The 25087-nt window shown below is 36.2% G+C and overlaps 1 protein-coding gene across 5 annotated transcripts in view; it reads right to left on the bottom strand.

Annotated features, from left to right (window-relative positions):
* Window positions 1-25087, bottom strand: part of TNPO1 (transportin 1) — an 89619-nt gene that overhangs the window by 51693 nt on the left and 12839 nt on the right. For 3 of the 5 annotated variants that reach the window (XM_007113058.4, XM_028492970.2, XM_028492969.2), the window contains exons 2-3: window positions 3323-3436; window positions 450-525 (exon numbers count right to left, since the gene is read on the bottom strand). In XM_007113058.4, coding sequence (XP_007113120.1) covers window positions 450-525; window positions 3323-3436 — 190 coding nt within the window. Of the gene's footprint in view, window positions 1-449; window positions 526-3322; window positions 3437-3569; window positions 3695-25087 lie in introns of those variants that run through there. The other 2 variants (XM_007113061.4, XM_007113059.4) reach the window with 2 other exon arrangements.

Raw genomic sequence — 25087 nt, 5'->3', positions numbered from 1 at the left:
TTAACAATTGTCTCTGAGTGATGGGATTATACATGACTTTTCATTTTGGTTATATGAACTTTTAATTATACAAATATGATCGATCACACATACAATCAGTTATTTAGCAAATCCTGCATTCAGTGTGTGTATTAAAAAAAATCAATCTCTATGACATTCATGTAAAAGGACTGAAGCAAAATACCAAAGTAGACTTTGCAACATTCTTTTCATTTGCAAAGAATGAGTGAATTTATTACAAAAACACCCAATTAACAACTGAATGCTCATTAAGCATCCAAATGCTTAGAGTGATAGTAACTCTTTCATTCCACATCTTTAAAGCAAGTGGTTACTACAAAATGAAATCCTTTGAAATAAGTAACTCTTCGTATATTTTAACACATCTCAAAGACAAAATTTGAAGTGTAAGAAACTTTTAAGTAGTTACCAACACAAACCCTACTTACCTTCAGATTTTAATTTTGTAAGAACAAAAATCAGGTAGTTGTTAAAGTCTGGATATTGATTGAGTTGTTCCAGTTTCTAGAACAAACAGTAGTTAAGGAAACTTCTCAGTGTGATCTAAGGAAGGAATTAGGCAGTTTTAACCTAAAATCAAGACTCTCTTTTGTGATTTTTTTAGCCTTGCGTTTTTTCCAGTAAGAATAAGGTTATCTTATTAAAACCATCAATATGCTATTCCAAGAACACACCAATGGTTGTGTTAAACCTCTTGTGCGCTTTATGGCTGAAATATTAATATTTTACATCAATTATATTCAAGACAACATAAGCCAAGCTCCACCTTCAGCAGAGGCGCATATCATATGAAAAAAATTTTCAAAACAATTTCTTTGATTTATTTGAACTTAAAAAAAAAACCCTAATCAAAAAGGTATTTAAATATAAAATAATAACAAAAATGAAAAGCATCCCAAAGAAACAAAAACAAGTCTCTTAAAGATCACTTAGGGAAATTAACTTTATAAAATTGCCTTTTAACTTAAAGTGCTTTTATTAGACTCATTTGTTCTTTAGAATTCAAAAAGATAAAATGCTATTTATGTGCAAGTCTACATATCAAACCTTATTATATAACAGTCAGTATTATGAAATTACTACACTGCAACAGTCCTACAGTTCTGCCCCCCACCCCCCAACAAGACCTAACATTTCCAGTGACACCAACGTGCAGGTATTTCATTCTGTTGGCAGGCAACAATGACATAATGCTCTACTATGTCTTTCTTCATGCCCTCTAATCCCTAACATGCTTTTTAATAACACCTCTAATTGTGTTTTATTAGACAGAATTTTCTAAATAGACTTAAATCTTTAAATTAAATCCGATACACACTCTAGGCACACCATATTAGCTACTTATTATACGCTAGAATACTCTCAGTGTTCAGTGCTCGGAACATAAATTAACTATCAAAATACATTTCTCTAGAAAAATTCCAGGGTGTACTTTCTTTGACCAAAAAAACCCTAGTGATTTCTTTCTTTAGTGAACAGCCAAGATTAACAGCATGCTGATATGCTAATAATTTTTTATAAATACTTCCTGATAAGCTTCACTTTCTTAGGACTTGAGCTATCTATCCATAATAGTATAACAGTCTTTCTGAAAGTGCTCAAGCCTATACAAAAACAATAATTACATTCCTTCCAAAGGAGACATAAAAGAACAAGGTCATTATTAGGCACTCTGAAAATATAAAGCAGTGCGTATTTTTAAAATACTATTAACCTTTAACTACTGAAATTTAATTTGTTCCTTATGCAGAGGGCATACTATGCTCCAGGCACACAGAATAAACCGTAAATTTGATTCCTAGCGCACACATAGCACTTAGCATATAAAAGGTACTTAATAAATATGTACTAAAACAGAAAATTATGATATACAGTGCTGTACAAGAAATTACAATGCAGTGTTGGGACTGGCTAACTTAAGAAATTAACTGTCACATAACACCTACAATTCATCAAATATCAACTTTTATCATTTCTACAGCTATGACAACACAAATTAAGACTGAGCCACAACGTTTCAAATACAAGCTCCAATACACCCCAAAACGACTATTCTTCCCTCAGTACTAGCAGTATACAAGCGAAATGGCTTAAAAAAAAAAAGCAAACCAAGTAGAACTAAATCATTAACACCTCCATTTTAAAATAAGCAGTATTAATTAACCAAAAGGCTAGATACTTACCTACTTTAAAGTTTTAAGTTACAGCAATGCAGTACTTCTTTGAGAAACTTATTTACCAGAACTTCTCAAGTAACTGTATTTAACCTAACGTTTATAGTGTTTTAAATTTAAATACGTCCAAACTACGCCAAAAGAGCTTACATACCAAATTCCATACTAAGCAATTTTCCCTATTTATTAACAATAAAAATTAAAGGTTTTTTTTTTTTTTTTTTTTTTTGCAAACAGCAGACTTAAGTTTCCTAAACAATTAACTTGGTCTTAAAATAAGAGATAAAACGGTTATTTCTGATCGGGTGAATTTGTTTCCCTTATTGGATGCAGCAAGAGCTCTCCATTTGACCACAGTTTAGGGCACTACAGAAAGCACACACAGTAGAGCTTTTGCATTTTCTCTTAAGCCTTTCTGCCTCTAAATCCGTAGAAATAGGACCAGCAAACTCGGTAAAGACTTGGTAATTGAGCAGACCGTCTTGAGCCAAAGATTTAAAAAGAAAATCTCACTTGGGAGGCAGGGAGCTCGCAACAGGTGTTGGCACCAACAGCCCCGGGGTGAGGCCTGAGACCCCTCACTTCTTGGTTTTCAGCCCTTCCGGGCAAGGGCCTGGCAGAAACCCCAGGCCCAACACCCAGGAGGTTCAAACCCCGCGCCAGCTCCACCCCACTCAGGCCGCCGATCTCCGCCGCGCATACAGCGCTCTGCCCGCCGCCCCCTCCGCGCAGAGTGTGGGCCGGGGCGTCGGTCGGGGGTCCGCGCCGGCACCCGGCTGCTCCGCTCTCCACCCTCTCGGCCGGTCAGCGGCGGGCGGGGACGTGACGGGCGGCCGGCTCACATGTTGCGATCGCGGGCGGCGGCCAGGAGTCCCCAGCCTCCCGCGGGCCGGAAGCCGGCGGGCGCTGCGGCGCTCCGAACCGGAGGCACGAGGGCCGCGTGCGCGAGGCGGCGGGCAGGGGCGGCGGCGGGCGGGCCTCTCCTCCCGGGCGGGCGGGCGGACGGAGGGCGGAGGGATCCGGGGAGCGGGAGGAGGGGGAGGGGCGGCGGGAGCCACCCGGCCGCCGAGAGCGGGCCCCGCGCGGGACAAACTGCGCGGGCGGCGGCGAGGCCTCGGAAAGGATACTTGTTGCACGGTTCTCTGGATGGTGGTGTCGGGGGACTGGGACTCCTTCAGCAGCTGCAGGATTTGCTGAAGCCCTTGCTCGTCAGGTTTCCACTCATACTCCATCTTGGTTTGCTGCAAATAAAGCCAGACACAGGAAGAGACGGAGCAAATGTTACTCCCCGTGCACAGGCCCGAGGGCTTCCCGCGCCGAGCACCCCCCTCTTCCCCGCCAGAACGACCCCTGCGCTCCCCGGACGCCTCGGACCTGCCTGGGGCGCCCCGAAATAAGTCTCGGACGGTGAAACCTGGGGAAACTGATCCTAGCAGCCCGGCCGCCAATGTCTGCTGCTGCTGCCGCCGCGGCCGCCGAGCGCAAGGAGCCGACCAGACTGAGTCACCGCGAATTTGCAATCTGGCCCCTAGATCCGCTCACGGGAGCCCCCTGGGTCCTAGTGCCACGCAGTTTTCTCCAACCCAACTCTAGTTCCATCCAGATTATTACTGATTTAAGGGCTAATCAAAAATCAAGTCCTTATCAAAATCCCTACGAAACACCTGAAGAGATCTGACTTTGGGTTTCAGTCATTTTAAGTTAACATGGTTAGTAATTAAGAATGACTGTAATAAGGAAAAAAGCCTGATAATTCCCGACAGCTCAACAATACTTAAGGAGAAGAAATCAAAATCCCTACGAAACACCTGAAGAGATCTGACTTTGGGTTTCAGTCATTTTAAGTTAACATGGTTAGTAATTAAGAATGACTGTAATAAGGAAAAAAGCCTGATAATTCCCGACAGCTCAACAATACTTGAGAAGAAATAAAAATGTTTACATTTCAGTTTGATATATAAAGCACTAAATACTAATATTTAGTCTAAAATAGTACAGCTGCATTGCAATCACAACCCACACTTCGATAAACACTACATGTTGCATTTACATTTGCATAATTTGACCGAAAAAATGCATCCTTTCATAAACTTCAACTTTTGAACTCTTTACATGAAATAAACTCCACCTGAAATAACCGCATTTCACAACTAATGACTTTGGGCTGAAGAAAAACAAGAAAAATAACGCAATTTTACAACTGGATAGTGTTTAATTCTATTAACGTGTTTTCACATACATTTTCTCATTTTATTAGCACTCCGACCGGAGGAGGTATTATTTGCCCCCATGTGGCAACTATGGAGCAAAAAGATCAGAGGAAATTACAACAGTTAATTAGTTAAGATTGGGAGGAGAATATAGGTTTCTTAAACTACCATGAGTTGCATCTGCTACAATCAATGGAAACTATCATATCAATGACAGTTTCTTTAAAACTAAATGCTTAAACAAAAACAAAACTTAAGTATCAGGCATGAATTATTCTAAAAACCAAACTGAATTTGCTGAAGTAGAGGATTTTTTCATATGGATCTACTACTACTTGATGGTTTGACAGCTGAATTTAGTCCCTTCCTAGCAGGAGTCCCTTCCTAGCAGGGGTTAAAAAATATTACCTGACCTTACAGTACCTCTCTAGTTAGCAGTGTTTTTCTATTTTTAAAAAACCTTTTCCTCTCTCCTTCTTCACCTTTATTTTCTGCTTAATATTCTGTAATCTGGCTTTGCTCACCAAATTCTACCAACTTCCTAAATGACCCAACCCCCAAACAAAACCCCCCAAAACAAAAATGATATCTGGACATAATATCTATTAATAATATTGTAGTGTTTTTATTCCAGTCTTCATTCTGTGTGTTTATATATTTTATAATGATGGGATTGTCTTGTTTCTTGGCCAATTCCATATATCATTAAATATTAAAAGTATTTTTTAAAAAAGTATTCCATTGTATTGACGTGCCATAATTTTAATAAACTTTTAATTGATATAATATATACAATAACCTGTACAAATCATAAGCATACAACTAGATGGATTTTTATAAAGTGAATACCTGTGAATACCTGTGTGACCAACATCCACATCAAGATAAAGATCATTACCAGTACCAAGGTTTCTCTTGTACCCATTCTCAGTCATCAACCCATGCCATAATCCCTATTGTAATTTCTATCACTATAGACCTCTCCCCTTTCCCTCTTGACTTTTTTACTTCAGAAACGTCAAAAAAACTTTACAAAAGCAATATTACAACAAATCAAACAACATGGTTGTACAAAATAGTTAATTCAATTCCATCACTAAGCTTACCTCCCTGACAGAATCAGTTTTAACAGTTTGATATGAATCCTTCTACACCTTTCTCTATTCTCAAACATACACATAGTTCTGGTTTGTTTTTTAGGATCATGCCACATACTACACCCTATTAACTAAAAACTTTAAAACACATAATATTGCATGACCATCATTCCAGGCCACTACATATAGATTTAACTTTTCACTTTTTAATAGATGCACATTGGTCTTTAGAATGGATAGAACATAACTTGTTCAACTATTTCCTGATTGGCTTCCAGGTTGCTTCTACTTTTTTGTGACTACAAACAACACGGCAAAAAACATTCCTGTACTAATGTCCCCCTACCCAGTAATGGCAACCCAGTGCGATTATTAGGCCAAAAGTACGTGTATTTTAAAATTTCTAATAGTTATTACCAGGTTACTTTCCAAAAACAGTTGCAATCCACACTCACCAATAATATGTTTCCCATATACCCACCAGCACGTTCTTTTCATTTTGGTTAATCTAATGGGTGAACATTTTAAATTTCTCCTGTTCCTGGATGGGGGAGGGAGTGGGTGAAGAGAGGGTGAGGAGCCTTAAAGTCTGAGCCTTAGTTATGAGTTGAGCTACCATGCATATCCCACCTGTTGAGGTGACAACTGGATACCTACTTAACTCCTTAGCTGCCTTTCTGAAAAAGAAACTAATGCCAGGGGCCAAGAGCGGCCAAGTCCAAAAGATACCTTCATCATACCTATCCTGAGGATGGCTGCCCCATATCATTACCATGCTTCCTTCTTTATCCCTGCATCAAATAAACAGAATTCGTTCTCTTTTTGAATAGCTTAGTATTAAGAACATTTAATGTGATCAGCCTACGATGATGAGATAGGAAGAACTGAGATAAACTGTTCCCTCACACCTTACTCAAGTTATCTGGAACAAAAGGCTCTCAAAGATATTTGATTGTTAATTGCTTGATAAGAGATCTCAGGCCACTTTGAACTTCTATACCACATTTTTTAATTGTGGTAAAACATAAATAATATAAAATTTAGCATTTTAACCATTTAAAGTGTACAGTTCAGTGGCATTAAGTACATTTTCATTGTTGTACAACCATTGCCACCTCTATCTCCAGAACTTACCACATTTTAATTGCCATTAAAATTAGGAAGAATCTTATCCTAGGGTAGCCAGAGATATCTCAGGGTTATTTAGATAATGTCTGAAGTACTTCAAGCTAACCAAGCACACCAGAATTATGAGGTAGAAATTGTTTATTTAAACAGTAAACTACATCTATATTAATTAAATAGAATATCAAGATTAATATTAAATTTTCTTAAAAGTTACTATTCTTTTTGCACATTGAAGACTCAGATATGTTTCAGAAAAGGGAAATAGCACTTCAAATTTTTCTCTTTTAGAGTACACAAATCATGCTGATTGGCCCATGACATTCAATGGTAAGTCCCTGCTCCCCCACAAAAGGCATTTCAATAAGCCAAGGGCCTCCCTGGTGGCGCAGTGGTTGAGAGTCCGCCTGCTGATGCAGGGGACACGGGTTCGTGCCCCGGTCCGGGAAGATCCCACATGCCGCGGAGCGGATAGGCCTGTGAGCCGATAGGCCTGTGAGCCATGGCCACTGAGCATGCGCGTGGCGCAGTGGTTGAGAGTCCGCCTGCTGATGCAGGGGACACGGGTTCGTGCCCCGGTCCGGGAAGATCCCACATGCCGCGGAGCGGATAGGCCTGTGAGCCGATAGGCCTGTGAGCCATGGCCACTGAGCATGCGCGTCCGGAGCCTGTGCTCCGCAACGGGAGAGGCCACAACCGTGAGAGGCCGGCGTACCGCAAAAAAAAATAAAAATAAATAAATAAGCCAAGACAGTTTAATTGAACTATCTATACAGAAGCTGGCACCAAAATAAAAAGCTTGCAAGAGGTAAGTTACTGTAAGATAACATCTTGGCCTTCAGAAGACTAAAACTTACTCTAGTCCTAAACTGTTAAGAACTTGAATTTACATTGAAAATTTGAATTTACTTGAGTTTATGAGGTAAAGAAGCCAGACTGGTTGAAGTAAAAATAAGGCAGACAGAAGGTCTGGACTCAACCAACCTAAATTTAAATCCTAGTTCTTTCACTAAGTAGCAGTGAAAACCTGGGCAAGTTAATTAATCTCTCTGAGCCTCAGTTTCCCAACTATAAAATGAGAACATACTGACTCTGTAATAGGATTATAGATACTTGCCTGGCATACAGTATGGTTTGAAATTTAGTGGCTTTGTTTGTTACATCAATCAATGATTTTCTGCTGCCTGCAAGATGAAATCTAACTTCTTTTTCATGGAAGAGGCTCTTCATGATCTGGTCCATCACCTCCAGGGACAGCTTTATCTCTTACAACTCAACCTCCAACTTTTATGCTCCAGCAATACCAGATGCGCCTCTCATACCTCTGAGCCTTTGAATAGGGCCTTCCTGTCTGGAGTGAACTCTTTAAGTTTGACCATTTGGCAAACTCCATCTCACTCTTCAGAGATATGCTCCTCTACTCAGTTTCCAAGTATTTACTGAGAGTCTTCCTTGGCACTATGATTGGTACTGGATACTATTTCTCTTCTGTAACATTATTGTAGGACCTCCCCACAAGATTTAAGTTTTTTTTTCATTACAAACCTACAGTTTAGGGCTATTTCCATTTCACAAACTGTCATATTGTAATTATTTCCAGGTCTGTCTTAGCAACACATCATGTGTTCCTTGAGAGCAGTGACAGTATCTTTTTGCCCCTTTGAATCACTCTAGCAGAGTGATTCAATAAGTATTTGCTGAATAACTACTATTGTTGTTCATTACTCAAATACTATTATTGTCCATTAATTCAACTGAATAAATATTAAGCTGAGCAACTACCATGTACTCAGTGAGCATTAGAGATTCAAAGGTAAGTAAAATACTGTTCTTAACCTAAGTTCTCATTTAGTGACAGAGACAGATGCACTACCTATGAATGAAGTATGTGATTGAAGTGCAATAGGAAAAAAAAGAAAATATTCTGCCAGGAAGAAAGATGTGCTTTTCTCCCATATGCTTCAGAGTCTTTCTTCTCTCCTAATTTCAATTAAATTCAAACAAATATTTACTGAGCAGTCAAATGTTTCCACCTATATGGTGAATCACCATGAATGTGATAAATGTTGCCATCAGTGATATGATTTCCCAAAATAGTGAACAATTCTTGGTAGAGTTCCAAACAAAACAAGGTACAATCTTCCTTCAATAATACAGTAGTTTTATTCCTGGAAAACTCAACATTTAATTAAAATCCTGCAAAAAATTCCATGTGTATATGTGAAACTAAGTTAGGCTGTAGGCTCTGACAGCTATGAACAGATTTTTTTCACCTATGTAACTCCCTAATGGGACATTCAAAAGTCATTCAGGGCTCCAGACAATTCTTAATGATGAACATCTAGTATCCCTCAGCTCCACCTATGACATTCAATGGTAAGTCCCTGCTCCCCCACAAAAGGCATTTCAATAAGCCAAGGGCTTCCCTGGTGGCGCAGTGGTTGAGAATCCGCCTGCTGATGCAGGGGACATGGGTTGTGTCCGCCTGCTTATGTCCGGACACGGCTTATGTCCGGCAGACACGGCTTATGTCCGCCTGCCGATGCAGGGGACATAAGCTCCACTTATGGCAAGAGCACCTCCCAATTACTAGGACATTCCCCTCCCCCCTCAGAGAGTGGCACTGCCTCAGTGGAGAATGACTATGGTAGGGTATAGTACCAGGGGCTGTGGGGACATTATGCTAACCCAGTTAAGAGGTCAGGAAAGGACTTCCTTGAGGAACCTCAGTGACTTTTTACCTGAGATCTAATAGGACTTACTAAAAAGTGAAAGTGAGAGGAAGGCAGGGCTAGGAAGACCTCACAGACTATGTTAGGAAGTTTGACTCAAACCCATGACTCAAACCCAACTAACCTGGTTCCAGGGTCCAGTCTCTAAGCCCCTGATAAATTGCCTTTTAAACAGAAACATCAATTTCTGTAAACTGGGAAACTAATCATAAAGAAAACCATTTGTATACTAAAGAAATAACATGTATTTGATACCTTTGTAGTGAGGTAGAAAAGTAAAAATCGTATTTCACTATTATAAAAATTATAATAGATCTAAAAAAGCAGTATGTATACAGTGTGAAAATATAATAAAAATGAGATATTTCAATAGCATTGAGTAAATGAGTTCAAAACATTCTAAATCTGATCTTCACAACATCCCTTTCTTGTAAATAGGTGGCAAGTATTATCTTCATTTGACAAGCAGATAAATCAAAATACAGCTTAAGTCATCTGCTGAATCATTTGCTGAATGTGAATCAGATCTTCCAAAACAAAATGTCTTATACTGGTTTTTTACAAAAAGATGTTATGATGAACAAGAAAGAAAAAAAAAATCAAAGATGTCTAGAGGGCTAAAAAGAGCATGCTATTTTTTAAAAAGTTATTTAATAAAACTTTTATAAGAAATTGAACCAAAATTCAGGTATGAGGGAAAGAAGGGAAAGTCTAAAGGCAGATGATTATTAGTAACTTTTTTTAAATGAGGTTTTTTTAATGTCAAAGAATGAAAATGTCGACAGGCTTGCTAAATAATAGTATCAGTAGAACTAGAAGGTTCTTCAAGAGATTCTATAAAGTAATCAGAGATTAAGGATCAAAAAAAAAAAAGAGAGGAAAAAGCAAAAGCAACCATTGAGCCCAAGCTACTTGAGGAAACGAGCTCAACTAGATTAAAGGGCAGGGACCACAGCATACGGACCCTCTGATGTTACATGGTGCTAGACACATAGTAGGTTTTAAATTGTTCTTGACTGATTGATTAGGGTGATGGATCTCAATCACCACTTGGAACAATTATGCTAAGAGGTTAAAATTACAATCCTCTGGCATTACAATTTATTGTCATCTAAGAGCTGAAAGATTTACAGAAAAATAAAGAAAATGAAAAATAAGTACTATGGAAAATTTAAATAAATGTATTCTTAGAGTGCCGTTTCAGGAAGACCTCTGAAGACGACTAGTCATGAGACTCAAGTGCTAAAGTTTACAAACAAACATTTTTTTAAAAAGGCTAGTATCAAACTGAGCAGGTTACAAGAAGGAAAACTAGATCTCAAAACTCACTCCAATCTACAATCACGTACTTCCTATATAATTCAGTTCATTAAATATTCACAGCAGCACTGTGAGGTAGATATTAACTCTACTTTATATTAACTGAGGTTCAAAGAGGTTAAGTAGCTTGCCCAGCCAGTATGTGGCAGATTGGGCACTCAAAACCACATCTGTGTAATTCCAAAGTCTGGACTGTGTCTAGTAAAAAAAGCAACCCTGTTAGCATTTATGGAGCACTTCTATGTGCCAGTTATTATACTAAGTGATTTAAATGCATGATCTCACTTAATTCCATGAGTAGGGACTACTATTACCTCCATTTTATAGAAGAGTAACAGGCTTAAGAAAAGTTGAGTAATGTGTCCAAGGTCACAGAAATAGTAAAGAACAAAGGCAGGACTCAAGCTCAGATGCATCCAACTCCAGAGCCTGTGCACTGATTCATGCTGCCATATTATTCTCATTCTGTCACTTCCACGAACATGTGACTAATCCTTAACAGAACTCTTGGGTAGAGTTCATGGGTAGGCTTATCTTTTTCTTTCTATTCCATGCATCACCAAGAACTCAAAAGCTCTCTTATTTAAGGGTCTCCTTTCTTTAGTTCAGGTGTGATAATGGCACTTTGCTTTTCAGAATTCAAACTTCTTATTGTACATCAAAATAAAAAGCTGATAGGAGTAATACTTCCCGTATAACTTTTGGTCACATAATTTTCATCATCAAAACACCAATTCTGTTGATTTCTAAGACAGATTTAACTGTTTTAACTCTTTAATATCACAATTGGTCTCACTCTCCATGTACCTTAAGCTATGTAAACCAGTGGTTCTCAGCCCTGACTGGGCATTATGCTCATTAGGGGCTTTAAAAAAAATATGATGCCTGTTCCCTATGACCCCCAGTGATTCAATGTAGGAGTGGAGCCTAGGCACCTGGGCATGGGTATGTTTAAACAACTCCCAGATGGTTCTAATATACAGCCAGTTGAGACTCTTTGTATTAACTCAATAAATCTGCTCCTGGCAATTTTCATGAGTTTCTTACTCTAATGAGCAGCAGTGTCCTAGCTGTACCAGAAATGACAGAAAATAGAAGAAAGTGGAAACAAATGCAGACTGTACTGATTAACATGGAAATATTCTAACCACTAGAAAAATGTCTTTGATGACAACCAAAACATAAGAAAATGTTGTTTAAAGTCACATCATAATTTGTACTACCTGGTAAGGACTGCATGTGTTGGAAGCTATTAAGTACAATGGTCATTTACTTCATTATTTATCAGTAACAGAGGCTGGGTAAGGAGTTGCACTTAGGTTCTTAGAAATGGAAACTTGGGAAAAGTCAAGATACGGGGGAACAACAAAAGTTGTTATATAAATTAAGTACGTTAAGTAAATTATAAGTAAAACATACTAGACAATTATGGTCCTTGACCAGCCAAATACAATTTAAATTCATATATCAAATCAACTTATCTTGCAAGTAATAACCACATCCTTCTTCAGATGGCGATATTAAGACATTCATAAAATTGAAAGAAAACCTTTCTAAATAATAAGCCCACACATTAAATACAAATAAACAAAATAAGTAAATTAGGTCCCTGATTCTTTTAGCATTGTAGCTTCATTAAAGAGCTTTACTAGAGATCTTCCCAATGCTACATTCAACTGACTATTCTCATTGAATATGTCAACCATACTCTAACACAGTTGTCATTTAAGAAAAAATCCTTTTATTAACATGATTGTAAATTCCATTTCAGAATGTAAATTCCATTTCAGAATGTTCATTGATCATTGCCTAGTGGTTTCAGGTAAACAGTGTTTAATAATTTTCAAAGTAGTGTCACACTTTATCTATAATTTTCAAAACTAAACTGTGAGTTGAGGAAACTGTTTCAGTTATGTTAAGCAACTTGCCGAAAGTCAGTTGGTTAGTAAACGTTAAGACTTGGGTTAGATTGCTGAAAACTTCTCAAACTTGGGGAGAGAAATGAACATGCAGATCTCAAATAGGTTAAACCCAAAAAAGGGCTACGTCAAGAATTTATAATTGTCTTAAGTCAAAAACAGAGAATTTTGAAAGCAGCAAGAGAAAAGCAACTCTTCACATAAAAGGGAGCCCCCATAAGACTATGAGCAGATTTCTCAACAGAAACTTTGCAGGCCAGGAAAGAGTGGAATGACATTCAAAATAATGGGAAAAAAAACCCACCAAATCTTGTCAGCCAAGAATACTATACCCAGCAAAGCTGTCCTTCAGTAATGAAGGAGAGGGACTTCCCTGGTGGCACAGTGGTTAAGACTCCACACTCCCAATACAGGGGGCCCGGGTTCAATCCCTGGTCTGGGAACTAGATCCCACATGCATGCTGCAACTAAGAGTTCTCATGCCACAACTAAGGATCCGGAGAGCCGCAACTAAGGAGCCCACATGCCTCAACTAAGGAACTGGCAAGCCACAACTAAGGAGCCCTTGAGCCACAACTAAGAAGCTCACCTGACACAACTAAGGAGCCCGTGAGCCACAAGTAAGGAGCCTGCCTGACACAACTAAGACCCGATGCAACCAAATAAATAAATAAATATTTTTAAAAAAGAAAGGAAAAAGAAATTAAGGAACGATAACGACATTCCCAAACAAACAAAAGCTGAGGGATTTCATCACCACTAGATCTACCTTACAAGAAATGATAAAAGAACATTCTTCAAGTTGTAAAGTAAAAGAATGCTAATTAACATCCTAAAACCATATAAATGTATAAAACTCACTGGTAATGGTAAAAATATTATGAAACACAGATTCTTTGACATTTTAATGGTTGTATTAAATTCACTTACAACTCTAGTTTAAAAGTATTTAAAAAAAGGATTAAAAATAACCATAGCTACAATACTTTGATAATAGATAAGCAGTATAAAAATATGGATACTGTAACATCAATAACCTAAAATGTGATAGGGAGAGAAGTAGAAGTATAGTTTCTATATGTTCTTGAAGTTGTTATCAGCTTAAAATAGGATGTTATAAGATATTTTATGTAAGCCTCATAGTTACCACAAAGGAAAAATCTGTAGTAAATGCACAAAAGATTATGATAAAGTATTCAAAGTATAACACTACAAAAAGTCATCAAATCACAAAGACAGCAAGAAAGGGTCAAAGGATCTACAAAACAGAAAACAATTATCAAAATGGCAACAGTGAGTCATTACCCATCAATAATTACCTTAAATGTAAATAGATTAAATTCTCCAATCAAAAGACAAAGAATATTGGAAGAAATTTTTTTTTAAAAAAGATACAATATGCTGCCTAAAAGAGACTCACTTTATCTTTATGGACACACATAGATTGAGAGTGAAGGGATGAAAAAGATATTTCAAGCAAATGGTAATCAAAAGAAAGCAGGTGTAGCTATACTTATAGCAAACAAAATAGACTTTAAACTAAAAATGGTCTAAAGAGACAAAGAAGTTCATCATATTATGGTAAAGGAATCAATCCATCAAAAAGATATAACAATTGTAAACATTTATGTATCCAGCATTAGAGCACCTAAATATATAAAGCATATAATACCAGAACTAAAAGGAAAAATAAAAAGCAATACAATAATAGTTGGGGACTTTAATACTCCACTCTTACAGAGAATCGATAAGGAGACACTGGACTTGAATAACACTAGAGAGTAAATGGACATAACAAACACATACAGAACATTCCACCCAACAGCAACAGAACACACATTCTTCTCAAATGCACATGGAACACATTCTAGGTTAGATCATATGTTACGCAACTAAGTAAGTCTCAACAAATTCAAGACAGAAGTTATATCAAGTATCTTTTCTGATCACAATGGTATGAAACTAGAAATCAATAACAGGGAAAGCTGGAAAATTCACAAATACATGGAAATAAACACATTCCCAAACAACCAATGGATCAAAAAAGAAACTAAAAAAGGAATAAAAATATATCTTGAGACAAACTGAAATGGAAACACAACATACCAAAACTTATGAGATGCAGCAAAAGCAGTTCTAAGAGGAAAGTTTACAGCCATAACCACATAAATCAAGAAAAACAAAGATATCAAATAAATAACTTTAGCTTATACCTCAAGGAAATAGGAAAAAGAAGAACAAACTAATCCCAAGTTTAGCAGAAGGGAGGAAATAACAAAAATTAAAGCAGAAATAAAGGAAATAGTGAAAAAGAAAATAATAGAGAAGATCAACAAAATCAAGAGTTGGTTCTTTGAAAAGATAAACAAAATTGACAAAAACCTTTAGCTAGCCTAACCAAGAGAGAACTCAAAATTATAAATGAAAGAGGAGACATTACAACTGATACCACAGAAATATAAAGGATCACAAGAGATCACTATTATTCACCAATAAATTGGACAAACTAGAAGAAATAGATAAATTACTAGAAACATATGATGTACCAAACTGAATCATGAAGAAACAGAAAATCTGAACAGACCAATAATGAGTAATAAGATTGATCAGATTGAATCCCAACAAAGAATAGTTCAGGACCAGATGGTTTCACTGGTGAATTCTACCAAACATTTAAAGAAGAATTAATATCAATTCTATAACTCTTACAAAAAAATGAAGAGGAGGGAATACTTCCAAATGCATTTTACGAGCTAACACCATTTTCCTGAGAGCAAAGCCAAGTTAGGACACTAGAAGAAAACTACAAGCCAGTATCTCTGATGGATAAAGATGAAAAATATCTCAACAAATTACTAGCAAACCAAATTCAACAGCACATTCAAAAGATCATACACCATAATCAAGTGAGATTAATCCTTGGGATGAAAGGATGATTCAACACACACAAATCAATCTATGTGATACATCACATTAACAAAATGAAAGATATGAATCATATGATCATGTCAACAGAGGCAGAAAAAACATACAAAATTCATTAACTATTCATGATAAAAACTCTCAACAAACTTGGTATAGAAGAAACATACCTCAACATAAAAAAGGCCATATATGGCAAACCCACAGGAGCATCATACTCAATGGTAAAAGGTTGAAAACTTTTCCTGTAAGATCAGGAATAAGATAAGGGTGCCCATTCTCACTACTACGATTAACCACAATACCAAGTAACCATGCAAGATAAAAGTAGTAAAAGGCATTCAAATTAGAAAAGAAGTAAAACTGTCTCTGTTTGCTGATGGCATGATCTTCCACATAGAAAATCCTAAAGATTCTATCAAAAAACTAAATGAATTCAGTAAAGTTACAGGATACAAAATCAACATACAAAAACCAGGTGCATTTCTATACACTGACAACAAATAATCTGGAATAAAAAACAAAATAGTTCCATTTACCATACCAACAAAGAGAATAATAAAATACTTAGGAATAAATTTAACCAAGGAGGTAAAATGTCTGTACACTGAAAACTATAAAACTATGATGAAAGAAACTGAAGAAGAAACAAATGGAAAGATATCCCATGTTCATGAAGTGGAAGAATTAATATTATTAAAATGTCCATAATACCCAAAGCCATCCAGAGATAATGCAATCTCTATCAAGATTCCAATGGCATTTTTTTTTTACAGAAATAGAAAAAAACAATCCTAAAATTCATATGGAACCACAGAAGACCCTGAATAGCCAAAGCAATCCTGAGAAAGAAGAACAAAGCTAGAGGCATCACACTTCTTGATTTCAAACTATATTACAGAGCTAAAGCAATCAAAACAGTACTAGCATAAAAACCGACATATAGACCAATGGAAAAGAACTGAGAGCCCAGAAATAAACCCATGTGCATGCAGTCAACTAATATTTGACAAGGGAGCCAAGAATACTCAGTGGGTAAAAGACAGCCTGTTCTATAAATGGTGCTGGGAAAACTGGATATTCACATGCAAAAGAATGAAACTGGACCCCCTTCTCACTCCATTTACACGAATAAACTCAAAATGGATTAAAGACTTGAATGTAAGACCTGAAAACATACTTCTGGAAAACACAGGCAGTACCCTCTTTGACATCAGTCTTAGCAATATTTTCTTGGATCAGGCAAGGAAAATAAAAGCAAAAATAAACAAATGAGATTCATCAAACTAAACTCCTTTGGCATGAAAAGGCAGCCTACTGAATGGAAAATGGTATTTGCAAATGATGTATCTGATAAAGGGTTAATATCCAAAATATATAAAGAACTCATACAGCTCAACATCAAAAAAAACCCAAACAACCCAATTAAAAAGTGGGCAGAAGACCTGAACAGACATTTTTCCAAAGACATACAGATGGCCAACAACACTGAAAAGATGCTCAACATCATTAATCATCAGGGAAATGCAAATCAAAACCACCATGAGATAACAGCTCAAACCTGTTAGAATGGCTATTACCAAAAAGAACAGAGATAGCAAGTGCTGGTGAGGATGTGGAGAAAAGGGAACCTTTGTGCACTGTTGGTAGGAATGGAAACTGGTACAGCCACTATGGAAAATAGGATAGAGGTTCCTCAAAAAATTAAAAACAGAATTACTATATGAGACAGCAATTCCACTTCTGAGTATATATTCAAAGGAGAGAAAAGCACTATGTAGCAATTCCACTTCTGGGTATATATTCAAAGGAGAGAAAAGCACTATGTCAAAGAGATATCTATATCCTCATGTTCACTGCAGCATTATTTACAATAGCCAAGACATGGAACCAAGGTATGTGTCCACTGACAGAAGAATGAATAAAGAAAACATGATACACACACACACACACACACACACACACACACACACACAGGAATATTATTTGGCTATAAAAAAGAAGAAAATCCTGTCATTTGTGACAACATGGATGAGCCCTGAGAGCATGACGCCAAGTCAGATAGAGAAAGACAAGTGCTGTATGACTTACTTATATGAAGAATCAAAAAAACCCTCAAACTCATAGAGAGCAGACGGGCAGTAGCCAGGGGCCAGGGGAGGGAGGAATGGGTGAAGGTGATCAAAGAGTACAAACTTCCAGTTATAAGATGAATAAATTCTGGGGATGTAATGTGCAGCATGGTGACTATAGTTAACAATACTGTATTATATATTTGAAAGTTGCTAAGACAATAAATCTTAGAAGTTCTCACCCCACGCCCCCCAATTTTTTTTAACTTGTAACTACACGAGATGATGGATGTTAACTAACCTTATTGCAGTAATCATTTCTCAATATATACATATATCAAATCATTATGTTGTATATCTTAAACTTGCACAACGTTATATGTCAATTATATCTCCGCAAAGCTGGTAATATATAAAAAATAAATAAGACAGTTTTACTACTACTTCTACAAGAAAACAAAACACGTTGGGTTGGAATGTATGTCTTTCTGGTCCAATGTTTCTTTTACTTCAACCTGCTTCTTTAATTCATAGTTCATAAAATGTGTAAGTATAATTAATTAAAAGAACAGCTTCTCCTAAAGTAACATCACTCTACACTGATTATTTACTTGATGGTTCATGTGTGGACATACATACAAGACGGAGACAAATCTGTAGGTACATTAGCAAGACTAAAATAGCTCTTGGTAAAACGCTGGTAATGAATGATTAAAAATGTATCAGCACCAGGCAAGCTATTGATTATAGCTGCACTTACTGTATTTAAGATAATGGTAAAAAGGGCTATAATGCAAATAGCCAAATATTTTCCCTTATAACACATCTGAAATTATAAGTAAAAAAAAAAAAAAAAGGTATGATTCACTATTTTAGTATCTACTTTAAAGTGAGACATGCCTGTATAGCTGATAGGGAGCTAAGCTGATAGTTTTTTGAAAAATTAGATAGCACATGGGGACAACCATTTCAGATCATTTTGGTAACTACAAGTATACTGTTTCATTACAGTTAGATTCCTCCTAAAGTTCTGAAGTGAGAGGGCCCTATGAGTTTCTCATTCATGTCCAAAACTATCTTTGATTGTTAAAGTGTAATGGGCTGATGCAATATTTCACATTTTCAAGTGTAAACAGAAAAAGGAACATAGCACAATGCTCAATGGCCAGGGCTGAATTGGTAAAAGGGTCAGAGCAGTTTAGACAGTAAAACAGAAAGGTGATAAATGGTAAGTAGTCAGTAGGCTGATTATCATTACTTTTTATCTAATCTTTCCTTTGTTCATTGAAATCTCACTCACACATACAGGGGTATATATCATTCAGATTTCAGCTGTGGGAAGACAGACACAGCAGAAAAAACTCATGAAAGGAAATCAATTTTTATTCAACACGATGTTAGTGCCTGAGCTGAATATTGTTCTACACTATTTTTGTTGCTAAGCAGGAAGACAGAGTAGAGGAAAAGCATGTGCTCCAGAGTCATACATACAATCTCAGTTCTCCCAGTTGTCTTTTTTAGGAAGGTAGCTTAACTTTCAGAGCCATAGTTTAGTCATCTGTTAAATGGTATTGATGAGAAGATTAGCTGAGAATGTAAAATGATGCAATAGTAGGTACTTAACGTTCAATCCCTTCACACTTCACCCCCCCACTAAAATTATCATTAAGACACAGTTTTACTGATGATAGTTTGTATTGTCAAATAGAATTAAAATGAAGATTACTTAAATTATTTTTGTATGATCAAAGAATATGTAACAAAATGGGCTGTTTGACCTGTCATTTAAATGAGTTGATATTCTAAATAAATAGAAAAATCAAAAGAGAAATATTGGAGGAATAGAGGAACAAAGAAAAGAACCAGAAATCAAGTGGTGAATATTAAATCAGATATAAGTGTAATCAGTCTGTAAAAATTTTATAAGGGTGAAAACTAAGTAAGTGATTAAGGGCAGTCTTCATGGTATGCAAGGAGATAGGAAAAGAGTATCCCAAAATAAATTCTACAGATAGTCCACAAATGGAAATAAAGCAGGAAATAATGTTGTATGATAGATGGTATATACAACAAATTGTTTAGTATGAAAAACAACAGCACATACTCTGAGTGTTCAAGTCTGTTGTTTTATTACCATGACAAAGAAACAATGAGGCTCAATCAAGACTGACACATGAAAAAATTAATGATATAAAACCTAGAAAAAAATGTGAGATGGTAAGAAAATCTGAGATTACACTAGACATAAAAGATAACACTATCTCTTATACATACTAAGGAAGTGTTCAGTTTATAAGAATAGACCCTTAAAAACTGAACCTTGGGTTGAAAAGCTTATTGTTATCTTATAAACAGAGACACTGAGTTATCTGACAATTAAATATCATGTTGTTATCACCATCCATCCCCCTCATCCCATGAAATTGGAATTTATCAATTTAAACTTTAACTGTAATTAGAAAATAGCGATCTCAACATCTTATCTCCAAAATGAAAACAGCATTAGACAACATCCCTATCTTGTTTTTTAAAAAATGGAGAAATCAAGACCCAGAAACCAACATTACAAATTAATTAAGAAAAATAATTTGATTTCTATTTTTAAAAACATAGTAACAACATCCAGTTTTATATTATAAGGTTCTTTTCCCTCTTTGTTTTTGCATAGTGCACTGATTTTCTGATAATTATCAGTAAAACCAAAGGCTCTTTCTAAAGGAAACTGAGTAGCCTACAGCCCATGTCTAACCAATGGTTCTAATGGCAAGGTTGATACTTTGTGATTGCATTTCCTAAATGCAATTAATTAAACCAGCATTGGGCACCCAACTCTCCACATGATGAATCCCAGCACAAACAGATAAGCTAAGTCAATTGAATTTCCTTTCTCAGAAATATAAACAGGAAGTACTAGGGTCATTTAAGCATTTACCAGTTCTCAAAGCAGAAGCTAAAAGGTCACAATGTGGTAGGCAAGTGGCCATCATTCGATTCCACACACATGACAAAATTATAAAGAGGCGGGAATTGTAAGCAAAAGCAGAGGAGAATGGACCAGCACAGAGAGGAAGCAAGGAAGCACTGAGCAAGATTACAGGTCCACCAGAGTGACAGTATCTGCTTCTGGGAGCTGCCTTGCTTCCAGATGGCTTTCTATTTCCACAAATGACTTAAAAAAAATAAATCTCTCCCTTTCTCTTAAGACAATCTGAATTAAGTTTTCTTCCTTGGAACCAGAAGCACTTAATCAGAATAGAAATAGTAAATAACTATTTAAATATATAATCACATAATTTTATATATATATAAAAATAAACTATTCCCAAAATGTATTTGCTTTAAGTAGAAGGAACTGAACTTTTTAGGGAAATTCTCTCAGAACTGTAGGGCTCGGAACTAATGAAGGCTGATGACTATCATGCAAATCAATTTCCTCAGACTGAACACCAGAGTAAATCTGAAAGCTGGCATGGAAGTCTCTGAGAGGTACTGAGTATAATGAATATACCCAGATGGGCAAAGAGCAAACTGAATAGGAAGAATAGAGAAAGCCAGGAACAAAGCCAGCTGCCAGTTCAGGTGTGTACCCTCTTTACAGACAACAGAATTCCTTACCCATCTACTTCTATTCCTCCTCTCCCTTCTCTTGCCTTTTCCAAATTATATTACTTTGGTTCTGAGCACTGGCCATCACTGCCTCTGCTGCCATCAAGGGAAAAAAAAAATGCCTCAAATTCATTTTGTTAACATTTATACTAGTGGGATATGTAGGGACAGTAGTAACTTACCCTCACTGTGATGCCAGCTTTCAGGTAATACTTGCTTCCCAAGACTCAATCCACATCTCAAAGGACCTAAAACATCTCTTATCATGATTTCCAGGAGGCACCACTGTTTACAGATATGGTGGATAAACACATGCTTTATTTGAACAATTATAAAAGGGAGCTCCTAGCATATTTCAGCAATACAAACTTAGGTGATCCAACAAAACAGTAATACGGTCGGCCCTTTCTATCCACAGGTTCCACATGACAGATGTGGAAGGCTGACTGTTCTACACCATTTTATATAAGAGATTTGAGCGTTGTGCATTGTGGTACGGGTGGGGGTCCTGGAACCAATCCCCTGCAGATACCGAGGGACAACTGTACATTAATAACTTTACTTATCTGGAACACTAATTTAGAACCAATAGATAACACATGAAAGAAAAATTCACAAGAGGAAATACAACAGTAAACAAACATGGGAAAATGCTGAACCTTACTAGTAATCAATAAATTTAATAATGAAGTAATGTTTTTAGACTAATTAGCAAAGATAATTTTATAACAATATCCTATGCTGCTGAAGACATGATGAATCAACTCTAACAAATTACTGGTGGTAGTGTAAACTTATACAACCTACTGGAAATCAACTCAGTGATCTATATCAAGAGCTATTATCCATTTTTATACCCTTTGTCCTCATGATTATATTTCTGAGACTGCATCCTAAGAATCTTAATTACAGAAAAGAAAGCATTATTCTCACAGATTTTAACCCAGGAGTATTTCTAATATAACAATAAATATATTGGTAACTAACACAACATTCAACTGAAAAAAGATAGTTAATTTCTGCAATGACATGGAAAATGTTTATGATCAGAAAGTGAAAAAAATGATAAAAAGTTGTATGTAGAGAACAATTACAGGGAATTCCTTGGCGGTCCAGTGGTTAGGACTCCATGCTTTCACTGCTGAGGGCCCAGGTGTGGCAAAAAAAAAAAAAAAAGAGAGAGAACAATAACAAATATGTAAAAAACATGTATAAAAAAAGACAATTATTAAATGAAAAAAACTGGAGGGAAACAATGAAAAGCTCGCAGTGTATTAGGATGTTAAGATTGTGAGTCCTTTTTTCTCTTTAAAAAATTTTCAATATTGTGGTTATATTACCTTCATAATGAAAATAAATAATAAAAATCTCCAACAGTATAATTACTTTAAGTCATAAATAGGGCAGGAGAAAAGACCCGGGAGAACATACTATATTATGGTATGATGCTTGCTACTCATAATAATGACAGAATTGTTAAAAAGTTTAAATTATACCTTTCCTGCTTTTTAAGAAGGTGTGAAATATAGCTTAGAAAGTTTTTTGTGAAAATGCTTAAAGGTTATGGTACTTAAAGGGTTAAGATTTAGTTACAGAAAAGTGATGCACTTGCAGCAACTTTTTCCCAGATCATGCCATTAGAATGAGTAGACACAATGACATGAAGATAACATTGAAAATAAGAGTATCTTCGTAGTACTGGGGAAAAAAATGCATTCAACCTTTGTAAAGCAAAAGAACTGTACCAAACCTTATATTAGAAAACAGTAAATGAAAACTGTTTATTTAAGATTAAAAAATTGTTTTATGATCCCAGAGACCTAGTCTCAGAGAAAGGCTGTCCTGAGAATTAGAGCACAGAAGTTTTACTTTTGCTTAGATAATGGGAATTATTTACAGATTCCATACTTGTGATTAGTTTTTTATTATGGTTTTAATATCTTATACGTATGGAGATTTTTTTGTGTGTGTGTGCTAGGCGGGCCTCTCACTGTTGTGGCCCCTTCCGCTGCGGAGCACAGGCTCCGGACGCGCAGGCCCAGCGGCCATGGCCCACGGGCCCAGCTGCTCCGTGGCACGCGGGACCCCCCCGGACTGGGGCACGAACCCGCGCCCCCTGCATCAGCAGGCGGACCCCCAACCACCGCGCCACCAGGGAAGCCCTGGAGATATTTTTTAACAGTGCTATAGTAACAAATTAACGTTAAGACATTTAAATGTAAAGATACACAAAAACAGTAAGCCTACTACAAAATTTACAACAAGAATACCATAATTCTTTAATATAAAAAAATTTCAAGCATCTCTCATCAACTTCCTAATTTTTCAAAACATTGATACATAATTCTGGAAATATCATTTAAGAAAAAAATCAATAAATAGCTCAATTAAACCATACACTGAACTAGAAGAAAAAAATCCCACAAAAATGTAAAAGCCAAAAGGAAATTAAAACGAATTTTACCTTAGAAAAGAGGATCTACAATTCTTCTACAACAGTTCTTGAGACTTCTGTACTAGTAAGTTCTATTGATTTTCTCAATGATTATAACTATAAATATTTTAAGCAAAAATTACTAATGAATAAGAAAATTTTGACTACAGAAATAAATAAATGAGCATATACCACAAACAATTTAAATTTGCCATTTAGCATATACTGAACTGAAAAAGGCTGGAATTCTAGTACTTTTCATTTTTTAGTTATTTGTGTCATATACTATTTCACTCTTTAAGAAAATAAATCATAAATCTAAAAAAATGGTAAAAACGAACTTATTTACAGAACAGAAATTGAGTCACAGATGTAGCAAACAAACTTATGCTTACCAAGGGGGAAAGGGAGGGGGGAGGGATAAATTGGGAGATTGAGACTGACATATATACACTACTATATATAAAGTGTATAAACTAATAAGAGCCTACTGAATAGCACAGGGAACTCTACTCTACTCAATACTCTGTAATGACCTGTATGGGCAAAGAATCTAAAGAAGAGAGGATATATGTATACGTATAGCTGAATTACTTTGCTGTACAACAGAAACTAACAACATTGTAAGTGAACTATACTCCAATAAAAAAAAGAAATAAAATTAAGATCTTTAGAAAATAAATGAAAACTGTTTCATTTAAGATAAAAAAATTATCTTAGAATCGTCCACAGATTCTTCTTAATATATTTTTCTGCCTAAGGAAGCTAATATAATAACTAAGGGTGGGAAAAAAATGCTTACAAATTATAACTTGACACTAATGGTATAGCTCTGTGTGTCTATTTAGTCTATGAGATGGATACCATCCATGATCATACACTTATAACTGGTAGACACAGGAGTCTAATGAACTGCCTTAAAAGTATACACTATTTCTATTACACTAAATTGATTCTTAGAAAAATAAATTCATTTATTATAAAACAAATTTTTCCTAAATAATTTTCCTGGGGTAGGGTTGGGGACATAGAAAGCAAAATCTTTGTCTTAAGTCATATATTTCAATTTTAGAAAAAAATGTCATAGGCCACTAATCCATATTATTTACAGTTAATAAAATACATAGTCTTCATTTAACTCTTCATTATATACTCTTACAGGAGTAATATGCATATTTTAGAAGGAAGAAACTCCAGAAATTAAATCAATAAGCAAACATTTATTCAGCACTTGTAATAAGCTGGATTTTATAGCTGGAAACTACAAATACAATAAAAGCCTGGAAGGAGATGAACTAGGAAATTCCTAAGATTTTTTTTTTTTTTTTTTTTTTTTGTGGTACGCGGGCCTCTCACCGCTGTGGCCTCTCCCGTCACGGAGCACAGGCTCCGGACGCGCAGGCTCAGCGGCCATGGCTAACGGGCCCAGCCGCTCCGCGGCACGTGGGATCCTCC

Source organism: Physeter macrocephalus, chromosome 8 (assembly GCF_002837175.3).
Source record: "Physeter macrocephalus isolate SW-GA chromosome 8, ASM283717v5, whole genome shotgun sequence".
Lineage (NCBI taxonomy): Eukaryota > Metazoa > Chordata > Mammalia > Artiodactyla > Physeteridae > Physeter > Physeter macrocephalus.
Note: the sequence above shows the minus strand (reverse complement) of the source record. Positions and strands in the feature narration are given on the sequence as shown.